This window comes from Notolabrus celidotus, chromosome 15 (assembly GCF_009762535.1).
Source record: "Notolabrus celidotus isolate fNotCel1 chromosome 15, fNotCel1.pri, whole genome shotgun sequence".
NCBI lineage: Eukaryota > Metazoa > Chordata > Actinopteri > Labriformes > Labridae > Notolabrus > Notolabrus celidotus.
The window spans coordinates 3,015,595-3,035,423 of NC_048286.1; the positions used below are offsets into that span (position 1 = coordinate 3,015,595).

At 40.1% G+C, this 19,829-nt stretch overlaps 1 protein-coding gene across 1 annotated transcript in view; it reads right to left on the minus strand.

The window, feature by feature from the left end:
- The window catches only part of LOC117826709 (supervillin-like), a 75,389-nt gene extending 60,143 nt beyond the window's left edge, over positions 1–15,246 (minus strand). Inside the window, exons 1-6 of the mRNA XM_034702966.1 lie at positions 15,144–15,246; positions 12,197–12,260; positions 8,501–8,592; positions 8,352–8,406; positions 8,111–8,259; positions 4,619–5,465 (exon numbers count right to left, since the gene is read on the minus strand). Of these exons, the coding sequence (XP_034558857.1) occupies positions 4,619–5,465; positions 8,111–8,259; positions 8,352–8,406; positions 8,501–8,592; positions 12,197–12,260; positions 15,144–15,204 (1,268 nt within the window). The 5' untranslated portion in view covers positions 15,205–15,246. The remainder of the gene's footprint in view (positions 1–4,618; positions 5,466–8,110; positions 8,260–8,351; positions 8,407–8,500; positions 8,593–12,196; positions 12,261–15,143) is intronic.
- Between the last annotated feature and the right edge of the window lie 4,583 nt (positions 15,247–19,829).

The following is a 19,829-nucleotide window of genomic DNA, read 5'->3' on the forward strand; positions in this document are numbered from 1 at the left end:
ATCACGTTAATTAACATGTTTATTCTTTTTAATTAACAACTTAAATCACGTTAATTAACAGGTTTATTCTTTTTAATTAACAACTTAAATCACGTTAATTAACAGATTTATTATTCTAAATTAACAACTTAAATCACGTTAATTAACATGTTTATTCTTTTAATTTAACAACTTAAATCACGTTAATTAACAGATTTATTATTCTAAATTAACAACTTAAATCACGTTAATTAACATGTTTATTCTTTTAATTTAACAACTTAAATCACGTTAATTAACATGTTTATTCTTTTAATTTAACAACTTAAATCACGTTAATTAACAGGTTAATTCTTTTTAATTAACAACTTAAATCACGTTAATTAACATGTTTATTCTTTTTAATTAACAACTTAAATCACGTTAATTAACAGGTTTATTCTTTTTAATTAACAACTTAAATCACGTTAATTAACAGATTTATTATTCTAAATTAACAACTTAAATCACGTTAATTAACATGTTTATTCTTTTTAATTAACAACTTAAATCACGTTAATTAACATGTTTATTCTTTTAAATTAACGACCTAAATCACGTTAATTAACAGATTTATTATTCTAAATTAACAACTTAAATCACGTTAATAAACAGGTTTATTATTCTAAATTAACAACTTAAATCACGTTAATTAACATGTTTATTCTTTTAAATTAACAACTTAAATCACGTTAATTAACATGTTTATTCTTTTAAATAAACAACTTAAATCACGTTAATTAACATGTTTATTCTTTTAAATTAACAACCTAAATCACGTTAATTAACATGTTTATTCTTTTAAATTAACAACCTAAATCACGTTAATTAACAGCTTTATTATTCTAAATTAACAACTTAAATCACGTTAATTAACAGGTTTATTCTTTTAAATTAACAACCTAAATCATGTTCATTAACAGGTTTATTATTCTAAATTAACAACTTAAATCATGTTAATTAACAGGTTTATTCTTTTAAATTAACAACCTAAATCATGTTCATTAACAGGTTTATTCTTTTTAATTAACAACTTAAATCACGTTAATTAACAGGTTTATTCTTTTAAATTAACATTTCTTAGATTTCCAACTTTATCCTCACAAGATTCAGATTTTATTATTGTAAATTTACAACTTAAATTATGTTAATTTACAGGTTTATTTACCTCTACTGCCTCCCTATCTCTGTTTTCAGTATTTTATCTATTTTTTGCATTTCATGTAATGTGACTTTGAGTACCCAGAGAAGCACTCTGAGTCTTACAAATATTATTATTATTCATTTATACGTTTATTCTCATACATAACCAATATTTTTGTCACATACATTTCAATTTTAATCTTATAAATTTACAAGTTTATTTTCCTATATTTCCAACTGAATGTTATATGTCTTATAATAATACGACTTTAATCTTTTAATATTATGACTTTATTCTTGAAATCTCAAATCATTTGAATGCTTAATGTGGCCCTACTCCTCTGTCGTACAAGTCATTTATTCCTATAATATGATGACTATAATCATTCATCATTACAACTTTATTCTTATAATACTATGAATTCAATCTTGTGCTATTACAACTTCAACTATTACAGCTATCTTTTAATATCACAACTTTATTCTTGATATCTCAAATCATTTTTATCCTGAGTTTGTTGAGTCACACCGGACATACAAGTCAGCAGCTGTGACGAAGATGCTCTGTAGAGGGTCCTATAAAGAGGTTCTTTTAGCTGAGTTCCTTTTTAATTGTATGGATAACCTCAGAATAAATGAGAGTAATAATGACGGATGTATATATATGAACATTAGTGAATGTATCCTTAGTGATGACAGGACCACAAACTTTAAACACCTGTTAGACGGGAGATCACAACACAAGTAAGGAAAGGGAATTCAAACTAGATCTCTGAGTTATGAGGTTTATCTACTGGGATGAGTCCACCAAGGACGTGTTTTTAAAGGCTGGCATATCACACATGTAGAGTCTATATTAAGTAGTGGAGATATCAGAGAGAAGAATTAAAAAGGTTGCATGAGATTAAGGCAGAATGAATCAGTACGTCTCTTGAACATGACGTTGATGCTGCCAGTTTAAACACACGTACCCGGTGGACTTCAGAGATGTGTAAGGTCTTCACACTGACGGCAACCTGTCACAGTACCTCTCAGGGCAGCTGAAGACTGTCTCACCGTCTCTTTCTGGGTCTGTGTTGAGAGACCAGTCGCTCTTTGAGAGGGCGGCCAGGCTATGAGACGAGGTGGGGACAGTGTGAGGGAAACTTCAGTGCAAGACAAACTGCACATGTAGAGAGATAACTGAGGGAGGGGATCAGGTGTGGATTCTCTGAGCATGCTCTTCAAAAGTGTGTTCTCTTTAAGACCAAATGACTGTCTTTGTTGATAAATATAACCCTTCATCATTTTTAGAAGTATTACAATCCTCGTCTTCTTGTATCAGGCTGCTGTTAAATAGGGGTTATAGGGGACAGGCAGATATGTCACGTCAACTCATAACACCAACCCTGCAATCTACCCTGCAACCTTCCCCTGATGAGCTCCCCAGAACGCCTTTCTATGTGAAACCGGAGCAGGGCAAGCGTGACAGAGCTGCACCTACAGTCTAGAAAGATCCTCATGTTGGGACTTCAATCAAAGCTGCAGGCAAGCTAGCTTAGCAGCAAGCCAGAACTGCACCTATTCATTCAGAAACAAGAGTAGCAATGGTGAAAATGTCCAATGCTTAAACCAGGTGATTAAAAGCACGGTGAGGAATACAGGGTTCATGTCGTCTAAATCCTCTCTGGGACAACAATTCATCTAAAAATACCGCCCCAGCTTTCTACGGGCAGCGATACGCAGCAGACAGAACAACCTGGAGAGGAGTTTAATGGCTTGTAATAATGATCTGGGTTATTTTGGTACTTATGAGGAGCTACTCTTACGCCTCCAGTGAGTCGAACCAAAGCCAAAGTGGGGGTTTATAATGTAGTGAGAAAGACACCTGTGCAGGAATACAAGCTTGTGTCTCTAGGCGAGTGCTTTTAAACTAGGGATGGGACATGATTTCGAATGCACAAATATCCGTTCCCTTTTTAAAAATGGAAGAGTTAATGTGAATATTATCTCATTTCCATCTGTGCCCGGTTGTAATACTATATTCCCATCAGAAGGTTGCTAAAGAGCGAATTAAAGCTAACCGCAATTAAGTTACAGGAGAAGAAGAATGCTTACTCCATTAAATAGCAAAAGAAGAGAACTCAGTCTGACTGAGACTGAGCATGGCTTTAAAATGTAAACACACACGCCATGCTACTGTGTCACAGAAACACCGACATAAAGGTCGAAACAGACGCTACCAGTGCCCGCTACTAGCTGCACCTCGTCCTAGTGAGTCACTGTTGTCTCAACTTAATGGCCAAATTCCACCAGATCCGTGTCCGGTCCGTCTCTGATCCGTCACAGCACCAGATCTGATAGGTTTCTATTCTAGTCAATGTGTTAACTTCCACTGGATCCACTCCATTGCGTTCCTTCTGCGTCTCTGATCCGGCAGGTCGGAGTCCTCCGGATCAGATACACAAGACTTCTATTTTTGCCGGATGCCGGAGCACGACGCATCAATCTCAACAGAGCAGATGGAGCGGGACAGGAAGTCAGGTTTCACCAAAACAAAATGAAAACATCCGGTAAATTTTCAGAATAAAACACTCTGTGTTATCACCAGATCCTATTTCACTTAACTACAACAACAAACCAAAGTCATGATGAGAGGAGCCAGGCCTGGAGTCAACAGGTCAGAGGTTTTCAGAGGACCAGAAAGACAACATGGATGAGGAGAGGAGGAGGAGAATCCTTGATTCAGTCATAACTGAGGGAAGACCTTGGTCACATGACTCCAGCTGTCCAGCGGTCAAAAAACGGAACCGGTGGGTTTTGACGGACGAGAAAGCACAGAGCCGGACTGTAGTGGATCTAGTGGAAGTACCGTGCAACGTTTTGATTCCAAATAGACGCCAAATAGATGCCAGTGATTATTGAATTGGATTTTGGCTTGAAATGCCCATCACAATTTTAAACCTGCATTCTTTCTGTGGACAGCAGGGGGCGCAGCTGTAGTGAAAAACATCTGATTGTCTAGACGCAGATGAGAAAATGAGCCCACTTCTATCCTGATCCATCACATCAGTAAACACTTTTTAAATCCTTACAATGCAGATCATCATTTACTGTTTATAAGACAATAAAGCAGAGTATAAGTTCAATGATCCCAAAGTCAAACCACCGCCACATGAAGATAGCTACGTCCAGTGTTCGGTTTCACTAAAAGCACTTTCGGGACTCCTGTGTTCATACGAGGGTAACTTAGCACCTCTTTTACCTCGCTCTGCAGACTCACCTGGCTAGCAAAGTTAGCGCTAGTGTTAGCTGATGATTTATGGTTTGCATACCAGTCACACCTCTCCTCTCAATTCTTCTATATTAAAATGAAAAGCCACATTTGAAGCCTTGAAACATTAGTCCAAAATCAGCACTGTGACATCTTGTGTTATCCACAGTCTGAGAGAAAGTTGTAGTAGGAAGGTGAACTCACCCCTGCCTGTTGAGGATGCTCTGGGCCTGCTGCTCGATGAATAAATCCCCAGGTGAGATGCCATAGCGAGTGGAGGGCAGGGAGTTCCGGCGGGCAGTGCGAGGAGAGCTGGGCACTGCTGCGATACTGTAATCCCGAGTGGAGGCGGGGCTTGGCTCCTGGCGGGTTGCATCCTGTTGGGGGAGTTGCTGCTGCTGCTGCTGCTGCTGCTGCTGCTGCTGTGTCGGGAGAGGATGGTACTCCTGGGTTCTAGATCTGGCTGAGCGCTGTTGTGCCCCACCACGCCGGTAGTTCTCTATGTTCATCTCTCTTTCCCTTTCTGAAAATCCCCTTGCTCTTTCTTGCGTTGGAGGAGGAGCTTGAGAGGAGTGGGCGGGGCTTGAAGTGGAAACAGGGGTAGGATCTGGGTGAGTCCTCATGTAAACCCGGCCCACTCCCGAGCGGTACGGCACCCTTAGCTCCTGCCCTTGTTCTTCTACTTCCTGTTTGTCCCTGTCTCGCCTGGCAGCTGGCTGGCGTTCAGAAGCTTCTGGATCACGCCGTGAGCGGTAGCGTGGTTTGTAATCGATGTCCAGCTCCTGGTCCAGTTGGATGCCATAACGCTCTGAAAGCTGGCGGCGCCGCTCCGCTTTGTAGCGTGCTATGCGTTCAGCCTTGGAGCTAAGGCTGGCGGGGTCTGTGGGGCCGGTTGTGGGTGTAGAGGTGGTGGATAAAGTCACTGGGTCAACATACACCAACACTGGCTCTGGACGGGCGCCGCCAACACCACCTTTGACCTGCTGTGATCTGTCTTGAGGTGACAGCTGCTTCTTTGGGGCCTCCAGCTCCTCTCGACTGTAGCGCCTTACTGTGTTAAAAAGAAGAGACACTTATCAACTACGTTCCTTAAAAACAACTTACTCTGCCACATCTAAGTCACGTCGGAGAACTGTCCACGTCTGATTTATGACCTTTTAAATAATATAATAATAATGAGGTGCCCTGACAGGTAATAATATGCATGCCTTTATTAGCCAAAGCATTAATCAACGTACAACCCCAGTTCAGTAAAAGTTTGGACACTGTGTGAAATGTTAATAAGTAGTAGTATCTGCAGTGGAAGTCACTGCATTATAAACAGACATGACTCTGTAGTGGAAGTCACTGCATTAAAAACAGACATGACTCTGTAGTGGAAGTCACTGCATTTAAAACAGACATGACTCTGTAGTGGAAGTCACTGCATTAAAAACAGACATGACTCTGTAGTGGAAGTCACTGCATTAAAAACAGACATGACTCTGTAGTGGAAGTCACTGCATTTAAAACAGACATGACTCTGTAGTGGAAGTCACTGCATTAAAAACAGACATGACTCTGTAGTGGAAGTCACTGCATTAAAAACAGACATGACTCTGTAGTGGAAGTCACTGCATAAAAAACAGACATGACTGTAGTGGAAGTCACTGCATTAAAAACAGACATGACTCTGTAGTGGAAGTCACTGCATAAAAAACAGACATGACTGTAGTGGAAGTCACTGCATTAAAAACAGACATGACTCTGTAGTGGAAGTCACTGCATTAAAAAAAAAAAAAAATGACTCTGTAGTTGAAGTCACTGCATTAAAACAGACATGACTCTGTAGTGGAAGTCACTGCATTAAAAACAGACATGACTCTGTAGTGGAAGTCACTGCATTATAAACAGACATGACTGTAGTGGAAGTCACTGCATTAAAAACAGACATGACTCTGTAGTGGAAGTCACTGCATTAAAAACAGACATAACTCTGTAGTGGAAGTCACTGCATTAAAAACGGACATAACTCTGTAGTGGAAGTCACTGCATTAAAAACAGACACGACTCTGTAGTGGAAGTCACTGCATTAAAAACAGACATGACTCTGTAGTGGAAGTCACTGCATTATAAACAGACATGACTCTGTAGTGGAAGTCACTGCATTAAAAACAGACATGACTATAGTGGATATCACTGCATTAAAAACAGACATGACTCTGTAGTGGAAGTCACTGCATTAAAAACAGACATGACTCTGTAGTGGAAGTCACTGCATTAAAAACAGACATGACTCTGTAGTGGAAGTCACTGCATTAAAAACAGACATGACTGTAGTGGAAGTCACTGCATTAAACACAGACATGACTCTGTAGTGGAAGTCACTGCATTAAAAACAGACATGACTGTAGTGGAAGTCACTGCATTAAACACAGACATGACTCTGTAGTGGAAGTCACTGCATTAAAAACAGACATGACTCTGTAGTGGAAGTCACTGCATTAAAAACAGACATGAGTCTGTAGTGGAAGTCACTGCATTAAAAACAGACACGACTCTGTAGTGGAAGTCACTGCATTAAAAACAGACATGACTCTGTAGTGGAAGTCACTGCATTAAAAACAGACATGACTCTGTAGTGGAAGTCACTGCATTAAAAACAGACATCACTGTAGTTGAAGTCACTGCATTAAAAACAGACATAACTCTGTAGTGGAAGTCACTGCATTAAAAACGGACATAACTCTGTAATGGAAGTCACTGCATTAAAAACAGACATGACTGTAGTGGAAGTCACTGCATTAAAAACAGACATGACTCTGTAGTGGAAGTCACTGCATTTAAAACAGACATGACTCTGTAGTGGAAGTCACTGCATAATAAACAGACATGACTGTAGTGGAAGTCACTGCATAATAAACAGACATGACTGTAGTGGAAGTCACTGCATAATAAACAGACATGACTCTGTAGTGGAAGTCACTGCATTAAAAACAGACATGACTCTTTAGTGGAAGTCACTGCATTAAAAACAGACATAACTCTGTAGTGGAAGTCACTGCATAATAAACAGACATGACTCTGTAGTGGAAGTCACTGCATTAAAAACAGACATAACTCTGTAGTGGAAGTCACTGCATAATAAACAGACATGACTCTGTAGTGGAAGTCACTGCATTAAAAACAGACATGACTCTGTAGTGGAAGTCACTGCATTAAAAACAGACATCACTGTAGTTGAAGTCACTGCATTAAAAACAGACATAAGTCTGTTGTCTGTTGTCTGTATGTCTTATGTCTGTCTTAACTCTTTGGAAACCTGTAACTGGCAACAAATTTAAAATGAGCATATATTTTTCTTAAAAAAATAAAATATTTCCTTCAGTGCCCGAACTTTTGGTATTGGGTAGTAATCAACTAAATGCATTTAGTGTTATATAGAGTGCATGGTATTTTTTACACACATAACCAACTTTGATATCTCACAGTTGGGTAAATGTTGTAAAGGTTTGCTAGCTTCAATCCCACATTGCTGAAACGTGGATATATTCTAATGAAACACAAACGTTTTGCAAAATGCAAAAGCATGCAATCATTTTATAAGTTTAATTTCAAACCAACTGCATTTCTTCCAATTATAGCGACAGATATGAGAACTTTCAATCAAAGCAGCATTATATAGAGAACTCTTGCAGTGCATCATGCCATGCTTACCCATCACACATGGCTCACAGTTATCTGAGGCGCGGGTGTATCGAGGCGGGTCCTCCTCCAGCATTCTGTTGGCTACCAAACCACCAGGCACCAGTGCAGGCGGAGCATCGCTTTCCATCCCCTCCAGACGCCGGGCTATCCTCTCCTTCCTTTCAGAAACAACAGTAAGCAGCTGTTGTACTTTACAAGAACATTTAGATGTCTTTAGGTATAACTATAGTGTAATGAGACCTGAGGTTACCTGTTCATTCCTGAATGTGTGACGGATCCCTCAAAGTATTTCTTCAACTCTGAAACTGAATGTTAAAACATAAAATGTACAAATGATATCATACAATGTGTAAAAAGGCGATACTGCTGTATTCTGTGGTGGTTAAAACTCATGCATACCCTTTGGAAGAACTGCTAGAAGTTTGGCATCTGGGGTTGAAACGCTCTTGACCAAGGTGGTATGATCACCCAAGGAGAAGTCACCCTGAAAACTGAACAAGGACATGTTATGATCCATATTTCCAAACTTAGTAAAATTCCTCTTAAAAACATACCTACAAGAAAACAAGCATGTGCTGCGTTTGAGTCCATTGCTCCTCAACTCATTCAGATAAACTCTAACAATAACAGAGCTTAGTTTCAGCCACGCCAACCACTCTGTCTCAAACACTGCGTCTTAACGAGGTGATAGCAGGTAAAGGTGATGCTCAGCTGGTGTCACCGCCAGCGGGATCCAGCTTAAGAACTCGGTCAGCGAGTCCTGATTTTCCTCCAAGTGGCAACAGACAATCAAGCTCTTCTCTTAATGCCTCTTGTCACAATCGACAGCTTGCATGAGGATAAAAAAACAGGCGTTTGTTTGTAATTTAAAAAAGCTTCACTGAATATTTAATCAATTGAATGACTATCTTGAAGTTGTAGCACTTCAATTATTATTTAATTTAAGTACTTCTAATCAATTATTCTCATGCATAAAGCTTCTGAAACACACAGTATGAAGTTGTTGTGATCTTTTAGACTGAAATGGTTTCTTCAGCCTCAGTTCTGATTGGATCACTATCATCAATCTCTTGTCCCTTAAATGTATAAAACAACATGTCTATTACTTTTATATTAACCAATCTTGGTGTTATAATGGACGATGATTTTAAATCTATAAACAGATCAATTCTGTTGTCTGTTTTATCTAAGATTAAATTGGTTTTCTCTTTGAATGATTTTCAGAAAGTGATACATGCCTTTTTTCGACTGGTCTGGACTGTAACGCACTTTATGTAGGTGTTAACCAGACCTCCCTGTCACGCCTACAGCTAGTCCAAAATGCTGCTGCTCGACTTTTAACTGGCACCTGTAAGTGAGAGCACATTACCCCAATCCTGCCTCCCTCCACTGGCTCCCTGTTCATTTTAGGATTAATTTTAAGATTTGATTGTCCCTAAGACCAGAGGTTCCCAAAGTGTGGGTAGGGACCACTTGGGGGGTCGCAAGACACAAATGGAGGGTCGTGAGATGTCTTCCAGAATAGTAGCTAACCTTGAAATAAAACCTTGAAAATATAAAATGTAATGAGTTTTCTGCCTTTCTTAGTTTCCAGATGACTCCTAAGTTTAGGGTTAGTGAACAGTTAATTATCAAAAGCATCAGTAGCAGCAGGTTCATTCATAAAAGCACAGGAAACACAGCCATATGCTCATATAGGTAGGCTAACTTTCTGCAGACCAGTTAAATGAAGCCACATCAAATCACTTTGAGGGACAGTCGGGGTCGCAAGTCTTTGGTACCTATATTTTGGGGGTCGCGGGATGAAAAGTTTGGGAACCCCTGCCTAAGACCAGGCTGAAAACCAGGGATGGCCGTGCCTTCTCGGCAGTAGCCCCGCAACTGTGGAACAAGCTGCCCCCCCCCCCCCCCCCCCCCCCCCATTTTAGATTGTCCCCAACATTAATGACTTTTAAATCCCGTCTTAAAACATATTTTTACTCCTTGACTTTTAACCCAGTATGAGAGTTGTGTGGTCTCTGTCTGTTCTTATTTGGTTTTTATTTGTTCTTAGTGTTATTATTAGGGCCCGAGCACCGCTGGTGGCGAAGGCCCTATTGTAACCCTAAGGATTGTTCTTTCTTCCGCCACTTAAAACGCATTTTTGGACCCCTGAACGTGAATGAAAGCGCAGATATTTTTGCACACTCATCGGGTCTGGTGAAAATTGCAAGTTATTATAGGTCTCGCAAAAAAAAATTCAGAAGCGCCCCCCAGAGGAAGAGAGTTTTTTTGAGCTACTTGCATGAAAAGTTCTACACATATTCATGGCATCAGGACGCACAAAAAAGCCTCTTGCACTCATATTTGAAACTCAACAGGAAGAGCGCCACCTAGCTTTGAACATGAAAAATGGGGCCAAAATGGGGCCAAAATGGGTCCGTGCAAGGGTGCATACTTTTGCTAATTTCTCCTAGAGCTTTTCTCCGATTCAGTCTAAACTAGGCACATTCTATAGTAAACCCATTGACGATTAATACAAAGTAAAGGCTTTCCGTTCAGACAAAAGTTGTGGGCGTGTCGGACTTTGGGGCGGGGCATAAAAAAAAAACGGCGGAAAATTGATTTTTGTGACTTTAAAATGCACGTAATCTCACCTCATCCAACACACTCATCAGTCCTGGGAAAATTGCGACATTTTATAGGTTTCGCAAAAAAAGTCGAAAAAATGTGCTCACTAGTGCCCCCTACAGTTTTCAAAAACCCCTCCCCATAGGGGTTATTTTGAGCTACATGCCTGAAAAATTTTACCCATATTCATGGCATCAGGACGCACAAAAAAGCCTCTTGCACCCATATCCCAAACTCAACAGGAAGAGCGCCACCTAGCTTTGAACATGAAAAACGGGGCCAAAATAAGGGTGCATACTTTCACTATTAACTTCTAGAGCTTTTCTCCGATTCAGTCCAAACCAAGGTCAACCTATAGAAGACACCTTGACGAGAAAAAATTATCAGAACAAATTTTGATCAGACAAAAAATGTTGGCGTGTGAGGCGTTGAGGCGGGGCATCAAACGCACATACAGCTTTGAATGTGAAGAATGACGCCCAAATAAGGGTGCATACTTTTGAGAGCTCCTCCTAGAGTTTTTCTCTGATTCAGTCCACACAAGGCACATTCTATAGCAGACATATTGACTATTAAATTATTGTTAAAGGAATTCTGTTCAGACTAAAATTGTGGGCGTGGCCCACTGTCAAGTTTTGAGGTTTTCTTGGCAATCTGCCAAAAACTTGGAACATTTGCACCACCTGAGGCAGTACATACTCTCAGATCTTGCTTTCGCATCATGTGATGGTAAATATCAGGCGACGGTTTACATGTGGCGGCGGCTCGCGTAGGCGGCGGCCGCGGCTGTGCGAGGGCCTGTTCATCGCTGCTTGCGGCTTTAGTTTTATTTATTTTTGCATTCTTTTGTTTTATTTTTTTGTGTATTCAAACAATTTTTTTAAGTGTTGTATGTTTTTTTTTTTGTTTGTTTTTTTGTGTGTTTTTTGTGTATTTACTGTATTTATTTTAATTTTTGTGTTTTTTAACTATTTTGTGATTTATTATGATTCTTCTATTTTATTCTATTTTATTTTCTGACAGTGTTTTATGTTCTGTGTGTTTTAACTTATTTTACCTCACTGTGCAGCACTTTGCTAAACTGGATTGTTTTTTTAAATGTGCTGTACAAATCAAGTGGATTGGATATATTGTTATATCATTTGTGAAGTATGCTAAACCTAAATGCTATACAAGCTGGGCTAACTGCAAACTTCTGCAAAAGGGGGCTTTGTGCTCCTGGAGGACGTATTAGGAGCATAATGTCATGTGAACAAAACATGTCTTAGGATAAGCCCCTCCAGGCATCCCCAGCCTTTAATGCTTACTACGCACGGTAAGCTAAAGCAGCATGCTGTAAATGGTCTCAGTGAAACGACATATTGGTGAATCTAAAACTGACAGTCCTTGTGACACGAGTCCATCAGTGAGCTTTAAAGGAATGTTTTTACTCCACGCCATCTGGCTCGTGTCTGTCCAGGTTACGCAACAACAAAACAAACTCACCTCAAGGTTTCTGTCGGTAGAGAGACTGAGCTGCAGAGTCTAGTCGGAGATTCAGATTTAAATCCTGAAAAGAGAAACAAGATATTAGTCTTGACTCCAGAAAGGCCTTTCTCTGTGTGTCTGAGCTGGAGTTCTGGAAGATGTTATTCTTGACAAAGTAAAAGTACATTTCTGACATTTAGACGGTCTCTTTACTTTTTGCACTTGGCCCTGAGGTTCATAACAAAGCTGTTTAAAGTGTAGCTGCTCACAAAGATGGAAGAGTACGCCTGTGTTTGGACGACTGTACAAACAAGAACCCCTGATTTATCACAGCTCTGCATGTACACAATGCAGGAGTTAGGGAACTAGCCTTGCTGGATTCAGTAGCATGGTACAAAGTTGACATACATTAACTGCAGTGTTGCTGTTTATTTTGCTAATTGCCAAGATGGAGGATAAAATGACTGCTGCTGAGACTCTTAAAATCCTGTCTAATAGCATTATAAACTGCTGTGCAGTGTTTGGGCATGGAATAAGCCTTTAAACTCATAGATGTGTTTCCCAAACTGGGCCTCTTTAATCTTATTTCAGTAATTTGTCGTCACTAGTTTAGCATGTTGTGTTTTTCATTGTGGGGCTTTGGATCTGTATGAGCTGTCAGGTGCCATCACAGAGTAAAAGAAATGTGGACTCCCATATTTCTGCATGGTTGCAAGTGATTCTACAACTTCTAAAAGTCTGTCACCAGAAAAGCTAACAATAAATTCTGTTTTTTTGTAAATCATTAAAAACCTTGGGCGCAGATTTGGCCTAATGGCTTAATTGCGCGCCCATGAAGCGGTTGGCCTGGGCTCGACTCCAGCCTGCGGCCCCCCTCCTGCATGTCATCCCCCTACTCTCTCCCTGTTTCCAGCTCTATCCACATTCCTCCCCTCTCTGAAAAAGGTGCAAAAAAGCCCCAAAATAAATACATATATAGGTATATATATGTATATAAAATCTTCATATTGCTGTAGGCGTATCAATCAAAACACATTTCTCAACTCAGCTGATTAATGTGAGTAGTTTGGTCCTGCATTATCTTGTTGTTTTAAATGTGATCTATAAATACACTGACTGACTTGACTTAAATCCTTAGCTCAGGTTTAAATAAGAGAGGTCACTGTTCCTCCGTCAAGGTAAACATCAACAATGTGCCTCTAAGTTCTGGCAGGAAACTTTCAGCCTCAGTGAGATCCAAAAACAAGTCCCTCCGAAGGTTTACATCCAGTTCCCAGCTGATAGCTGACCCTCTCCCTCTCGTGTCACAGCAACAGCAGCTTGTGTAAAAGTTGTATCCCGGTATAGGAGACAGATCCTGTTACTGCTCCAGACGCCTCCAGAACACCTCCGTCTTATTTTGGCCCCCCCAAAGACTGTGTGGCAACACAGCGAGAACGTCTGGCGGGGGAAGACGTTGAGGAAGTGAAAACACACACTTAATGCTCTTTTAATGAAGTTCAAGAGCTGCGCTGTGTTTTGTGAAGAGAAACTGTGAAATTCAAGGATTTAAAAGTGCGATGCATGAAACAATCAGAATGAGATGTATGCACGTTCAGAAAATCTGTGTTGTGCAAGCAGCAACCTCTGGTCTCAAAATATGAAGCCCATGCCGAAGTGTTATAAACTGCAATTCATGGAGAATCCGCTTGAGTCTGGCTGCAGAAACACCAGAAACCACATACACACCCATTCAAAGAAGACGATCTTTACAGCAGAAAGAAACATGTTTACAGCCTGGTTCAAAAGACAAGTGTAGTCTGGATAGATCATCTCTCTATCAGCACACACTGTACGGGGGTGAATATTTTTCTAACGTGACGGTTCAGAAGATATTAAGATTCCGAGTTTTTGCTCACATAAGGACATGACTGACTTGACTGACAGACAGGAACACATAACTGTTGGCTAGGAGGCTCAAACTCCGCCTCTTTATCACACTCTTTTGGTTGAGTTCGGCATTTCCAATATGGCTGCCACCGCTGATTGGCTTCAAAACAGCGCTCAGGAACAGATGGGTGATGTCACGGATACTACGTCCGTTATTTATACAGTCTACGATGTTGTGTCACACACTTTCACTTTAAAGGACTCTTCCTTTAAAACGACGAGACGATGACTGTGATTCTCCTACTACTTTCATTATCTGAACACATAAGGCAAGGTTTTTGAAGCATGCGACCCTCCTGTGGGGTCAAATGAATTGAATCATTCTATTTTTCTTTCTGGAAAGCCCCTTGCACAGAAGTCAGCTCGGCATTCCCTGGAAACGCCTGCAGGCTGTCAACAAAACAAGCAGCATACAAGGCTCAAGGCTGGCAGTGCCAGAGAGCAGCTTAGGCTGCTGACGGTCCCAAAGAGAGCGCGGTGAGGAGAGGGATTTTCTATAAATATTCAGAGGTGCAAAATAGACTCTCTAGCCTCTGCTTGCACACAATCTGTTTGGAGTAGTTCTTCTTCATCTGAACGGGAGATGATAAAGGTCGATCATGAGAGAGCAGGACACAGGAAAATGCGAAACAGCACACACCTGTTGATTATGCAGCACTGGATGAGCTCATTCATCATCCAACATTCACGCCCGCAGTCAAGGTGTTTCAATCGGTTTAATCTATTTGAGTTATCTCCAAAGCCGTGAATACTTCCGATGAGGATGAGTAACTCTTCCAATCTTATGTCATGAATCTGTGTTTACGCAATCCAGCAGAGCAACAGAAGCAAAAGAAGGAGTCAGACAGGTGACTTGAATCCCTCTGTCTCGCCACGACCACTGTATCACCAAAAGCATCTAAACACTCTGATTATCCCAGCAAGGAGCTCCATCGCATGAGCCAAGTCCCTCATGCAGTCAGAGCAAAGGGTACTCCGGTGGGTTACGTAAGTCATCCTATAGCCAGACCAAACCTTCCCCCTTCACAGGCCTTACCTTGGCCACAGGGCTGCACATGGTTTACATGGTAACTAGAGATCCATGGGTTTCGAAACATGTTTGGGGAGAAGAACAGAAGGATGCCCCGCTGCTAGACTCTCCTCCGGTCACAGCGCTGGTTGATTGTTGTGGGCGACAGGAGCGGCAGCGGTGGAGGCGAGGGCTGCTACCGGCAAACAGCAGACAGGCAGGGACGGATGGAGGCGGTGACACGACCCCGTGCACACACACACACAGGGACAAGCACAGCACAAGAGTGACTGCTCCGGCTACACGGCGAGCTCCTGCCTGTCTGATTGAGTGTGTGCATGTCACTGTGTGTGTGTGTGTGTGTGTGTGTGTGTGTGTGTCCGCTAAGGGAGCTGAGGGAGAGAGACAGCACAGCAGGGTGCTAAAGCAGCTCAGAGCCCTAATCAGATTACAGGCAGAAATTAGCCTTGATGATAAAAACGCTGGGACAGGATTGGAGGAGGGTGCCAGCAGGGCTGCAGGGGGTGGTATAGGGTCCAGACCAGGGCTACTGGAAGTCAGATGGTTTTTCTGAAAACACACACACATCAGGAGCCAATCACACTTCACAAGACTAAAGCCACACATTGCATGAGCATGAAAGCGATAGCATGTTGCTGTGAAGTCTTTCTTCTTCTTCTGGAGCAGCTCGACTTCTCTAGATTATAAGATTCTAGACATCACAGCAAATCATGTGTTATGTTTCTAATTACCAACTTTGAAAAAGTTTGGATGAAAAAAACTTTAAAATTGTTACTGAAAGGAATAGTTAATGGATTGATGCAATGTAAGACTAATTAATATTTCTTTACTTAATTTATAGTCAAACCATGTTGAAATTATGTGAATCAAAATAGATACAGCAGGTATATAAGGACATTTATTTTCAGACCTGTCAGTCATCATTTTATTACATTTTATACATTATGCATTCCATAAAGCAACATACAGTCTTTTTATTATTTAATGCCATGTTTAAATGACATAATGAGGTATATTTAGAGTAGACATATGATATTTATATTGTATATTGTATTTTTATATATGCAACCTGCTGTATCATGATGATTGAGGACTGGTTGAATGTCACAATGACTCCCTAGTAAATATTTAAAATACTTGTCTTTTGCTCATTGATTTCCACTTAAAATTAAACAATTCAGAGAAGAAATACACAATAAATGAGTTTTTTTTTTTGCAGAGTAGTAGATACAAAATATGTATGACGTTGTCGTGCATCATGGAAAAAAATAATTTCTAGGTTCGAGGTTACTAATTTGAAGGAAACTCAAAGTTTAACTGGCTAAAAATGTTATTTTTATACGTTTTAGTTTATTTAAAAAGAAGAAACTTCAAGCAAAAATAATGCACCAAAATGCCTGATGTATCAAATATGATACAAATTAAAACTCATATCAAATTACTATTTAATTTTTTTTTTTTCATTATTTGTCAGAAGGTGCAAAAAACACTAATTTCAAAGAATCAGAATTATCTGGTAATTATTTGACGGTTCAGGCTTTACAGGGGTAAGGTTTTAACTTGTCTGGATTCTAGATCCGCCTGTAAGGAAGGCTTCATGGATAACATGTTTTTGAATGTTATGAAATGTTTGACACAAAACCAGAAAAATGACGTACCTAAAATATGATAAAGCTATAATTAAGTCTTATTATCTGCCCTTCTTCCTGACTTTACACATATGTTTATAGTTTTCTGTCACAGGTTGGCTCAAACCCAGAGGTAAACACACAGTGGGTGCAGACACAGTGTTATCTAATAGAAGATAAATCCCACTTGTCTCAGTCATCACATGAGGTAGTGTGATTATTAGAGGCACTGCAGGTTAACGCGTCCGCTGCCCGAACGGTCACATGGTCAATCATTACACCACAGTCGCTCTGACCCTTGTTGTGAGATAAACAAATACTTAAAGCCTGCTGAGAGAAAGAGGGCACCAGTGTCATCCCTGGGTTTAATGTCCATGTTTTAAAAAGTGATCCATTTTTTTTTTTAATCGTATTTCTCAGTTTTTGTTTGGTGTAATAATAACAATAATAATAATAATAATAATAATAATAATAATAATAATATTAACAATAACAATAATAATAATAATAATAATAATAATAATAATGTATTTTTTTTATTCTAATATATATTTTTATTTTATTCATTGTTATTCTTATTGCTTTTTTTTTACTTTTCCACTTATTAACTTTTAAATATAAACCTATTTATCTTATTTTATTTTCACTGTTATTTGTTTTCCTTATTATTTATTTATCTTTAATTTTATGTAATCATCATTTATTATCATTGGTTGCTTTCATTCATTTACTGTATTTTTTATACAAAAAACATCACTTGCTTTAATTGTTACATTGATCTTTATATGTAATGTGTAAAAATTCAAATAAACAGGTCTTTGAAAAAAAAAGTGATCAATGAATCCGTCTAATCGTCTGCTCTGTTTCCGCTTTTCAAAATAAAAGTCATGTCATTAAAAAGCAGAGTTAACGCCACCCTCCAAAATAAAGGCTGAAGTCAATTTTTTATTAATTTAAAAGTAATGTTGCATGGGACATGTGTTTACCTATCTGTTATGTTCCTAGGTGTGAAGTAGGGCTGGGCACCTAATTTTTCTCAATATAAATAAACCTGTAATTACACCCCCCCAACCACTGAAAAGGGAGGGGGGATAATTTGTCTTAAACACTAGCTGCCACCAAACATTAGACGGAAGAAGAAAACTGCATTGAACAGCCTATCATGTCGCAGGGTGAGAGGTAGGCGGGGCTTAAAGACATTTGGAGCGTAATGTAAACACAGCTGAAACAAGCAACACTGAAGAAAACTCAAAACCTATCAGCTCAAAGCAGAGACGTTAGTCTGACACTGAGTCGACTCTGAGTTAACTATTAACTTCATACACTTCATTAAATATACTCACAGGATGTGGGTAAAGGAAGAGCACAGAGACAACTTCTGCTGTGAACATGTTTAATGTCCACTACAACGGCAGGACAACTGAATAACCGTGATGCATTCACTGCACTGTGGGAAACAATATCACTGCCTGAAACCCTTAGTAATGTCAAAGGGGAGAGCATAACTCAAAACAATACTCTATAAACTGATACACAGAATATCATTTGATATTTAAATCAAATTATGCAAATAACCTCAACCTGAGAAAAATAAGAATCTACAAACTAAAACTCTCATTTTACACAAAAGACCTGTTTCCTGTTGGCACCAAGGGAGAAGTTCCCTCGGCTGGTGGTGAGGCTTTCAGCAGTGTGTCTGCCCCCTGGTGGCTGGCTGCAGTATAGGTCAAAAAATCCGTCTCCCCTATTCATTTGAATGGGGGAGCAGTCAAACTTTAAAAAATAAATACACGTGGTACGAATGTTTCTCCCATCCGTATGCTGTGGTGATATGTAGTTAGTATGTGAGTGTTTTGTGTTCAAGGCCTCTTTTTCCTGAAAAGTTTCTTCTTCGTTAGTTATTAGAGTTTAAAAAACAGGGTTTTACTTCCTGGTTTCCTTTGATTCACAGCCGCCGTGGAGTGAAACTTCAAAGGACACAGCGTCTTGTGACGTCACGCTGTAGGGTAGAGCTTATTACAGTGGCCTCACAGGTTATGGCTGCACAATGGCGGCGCCCAGGAGAGGGATTTTTTGGCTTCAGAACCGTACAACGGGAAGGGGCGGATGATTGGCACCATTAGAAATGATGGATTCAAGAAGGTTATCAGAAAACTAGGTCTTCCAAATTCAAGCTAACAAACTGTCTTCAACTTTAACTCAGAAGCAAGAATCTGTGTTTGAATTTAAATGAAATAATGATTTGATATTTATCGTCATGATTATCGACTGATATGAAAATGTGATCGTGATAACATCTTTTTTAATATCGCCCAGCTCTAGTGTGAAGCTACACATTCTTTAGCACAGGGACATGCCGGCCTTTCCCTCCACTCAGGTGAGACCGACCCGTCTGCCCGATGTCTGGATCTTTGAAAACAAACAACTTGGATCTGAAATGTGACCTCGCGCCTCTGAACTGTCTCCGTCTTGCTCACATACAGGCTCACCCTCCTCCCTCCTCATCTGTCTGATGCTTTTCTCACCCTTTCACACATATACCCCCCCCCCTCCCCACCACCACCTTCCTCACCCTGCCTCCGCTCCTGTAGACACCCCTAATAAGGCACATGTGTTGTGAGTGGCTGCTGCGGGAGAGGTCACCCTGTCAGGCAGCCGGCCGTGTTTACCGGGGGGACCGACTCCACGCCTGCTCGCTGCCTTTTTTTCTTTCTCCCTCCTTCTCTCTCATTTTGCAGATTTGTCATCCCTGCCATCCATCTCTCCAACTCCCTCTCATTCCTCTCCTCTTTCTTGCATTTGTTCACTTATTCTCTTCTTCTTAGACTGTTTTCTCTCCTCCACCTTCTCTTGCCTGTGTTTACTCCCTCTGCAGGAACAAACCTGATACATCCTGTCACTCCCTCTCTGTCTCGCTGGGTGCACACATTTCACAGAATCAAAACAAGTCACACACATTCAGAAGTCACGCCAGATCCAGTGTATTTATAAAGCTCATTTCATATGACCAGCACAGAGTCCTTTAGGCTTTTCTTAGAAGTGAACCCACTGGCATGAGACAAAA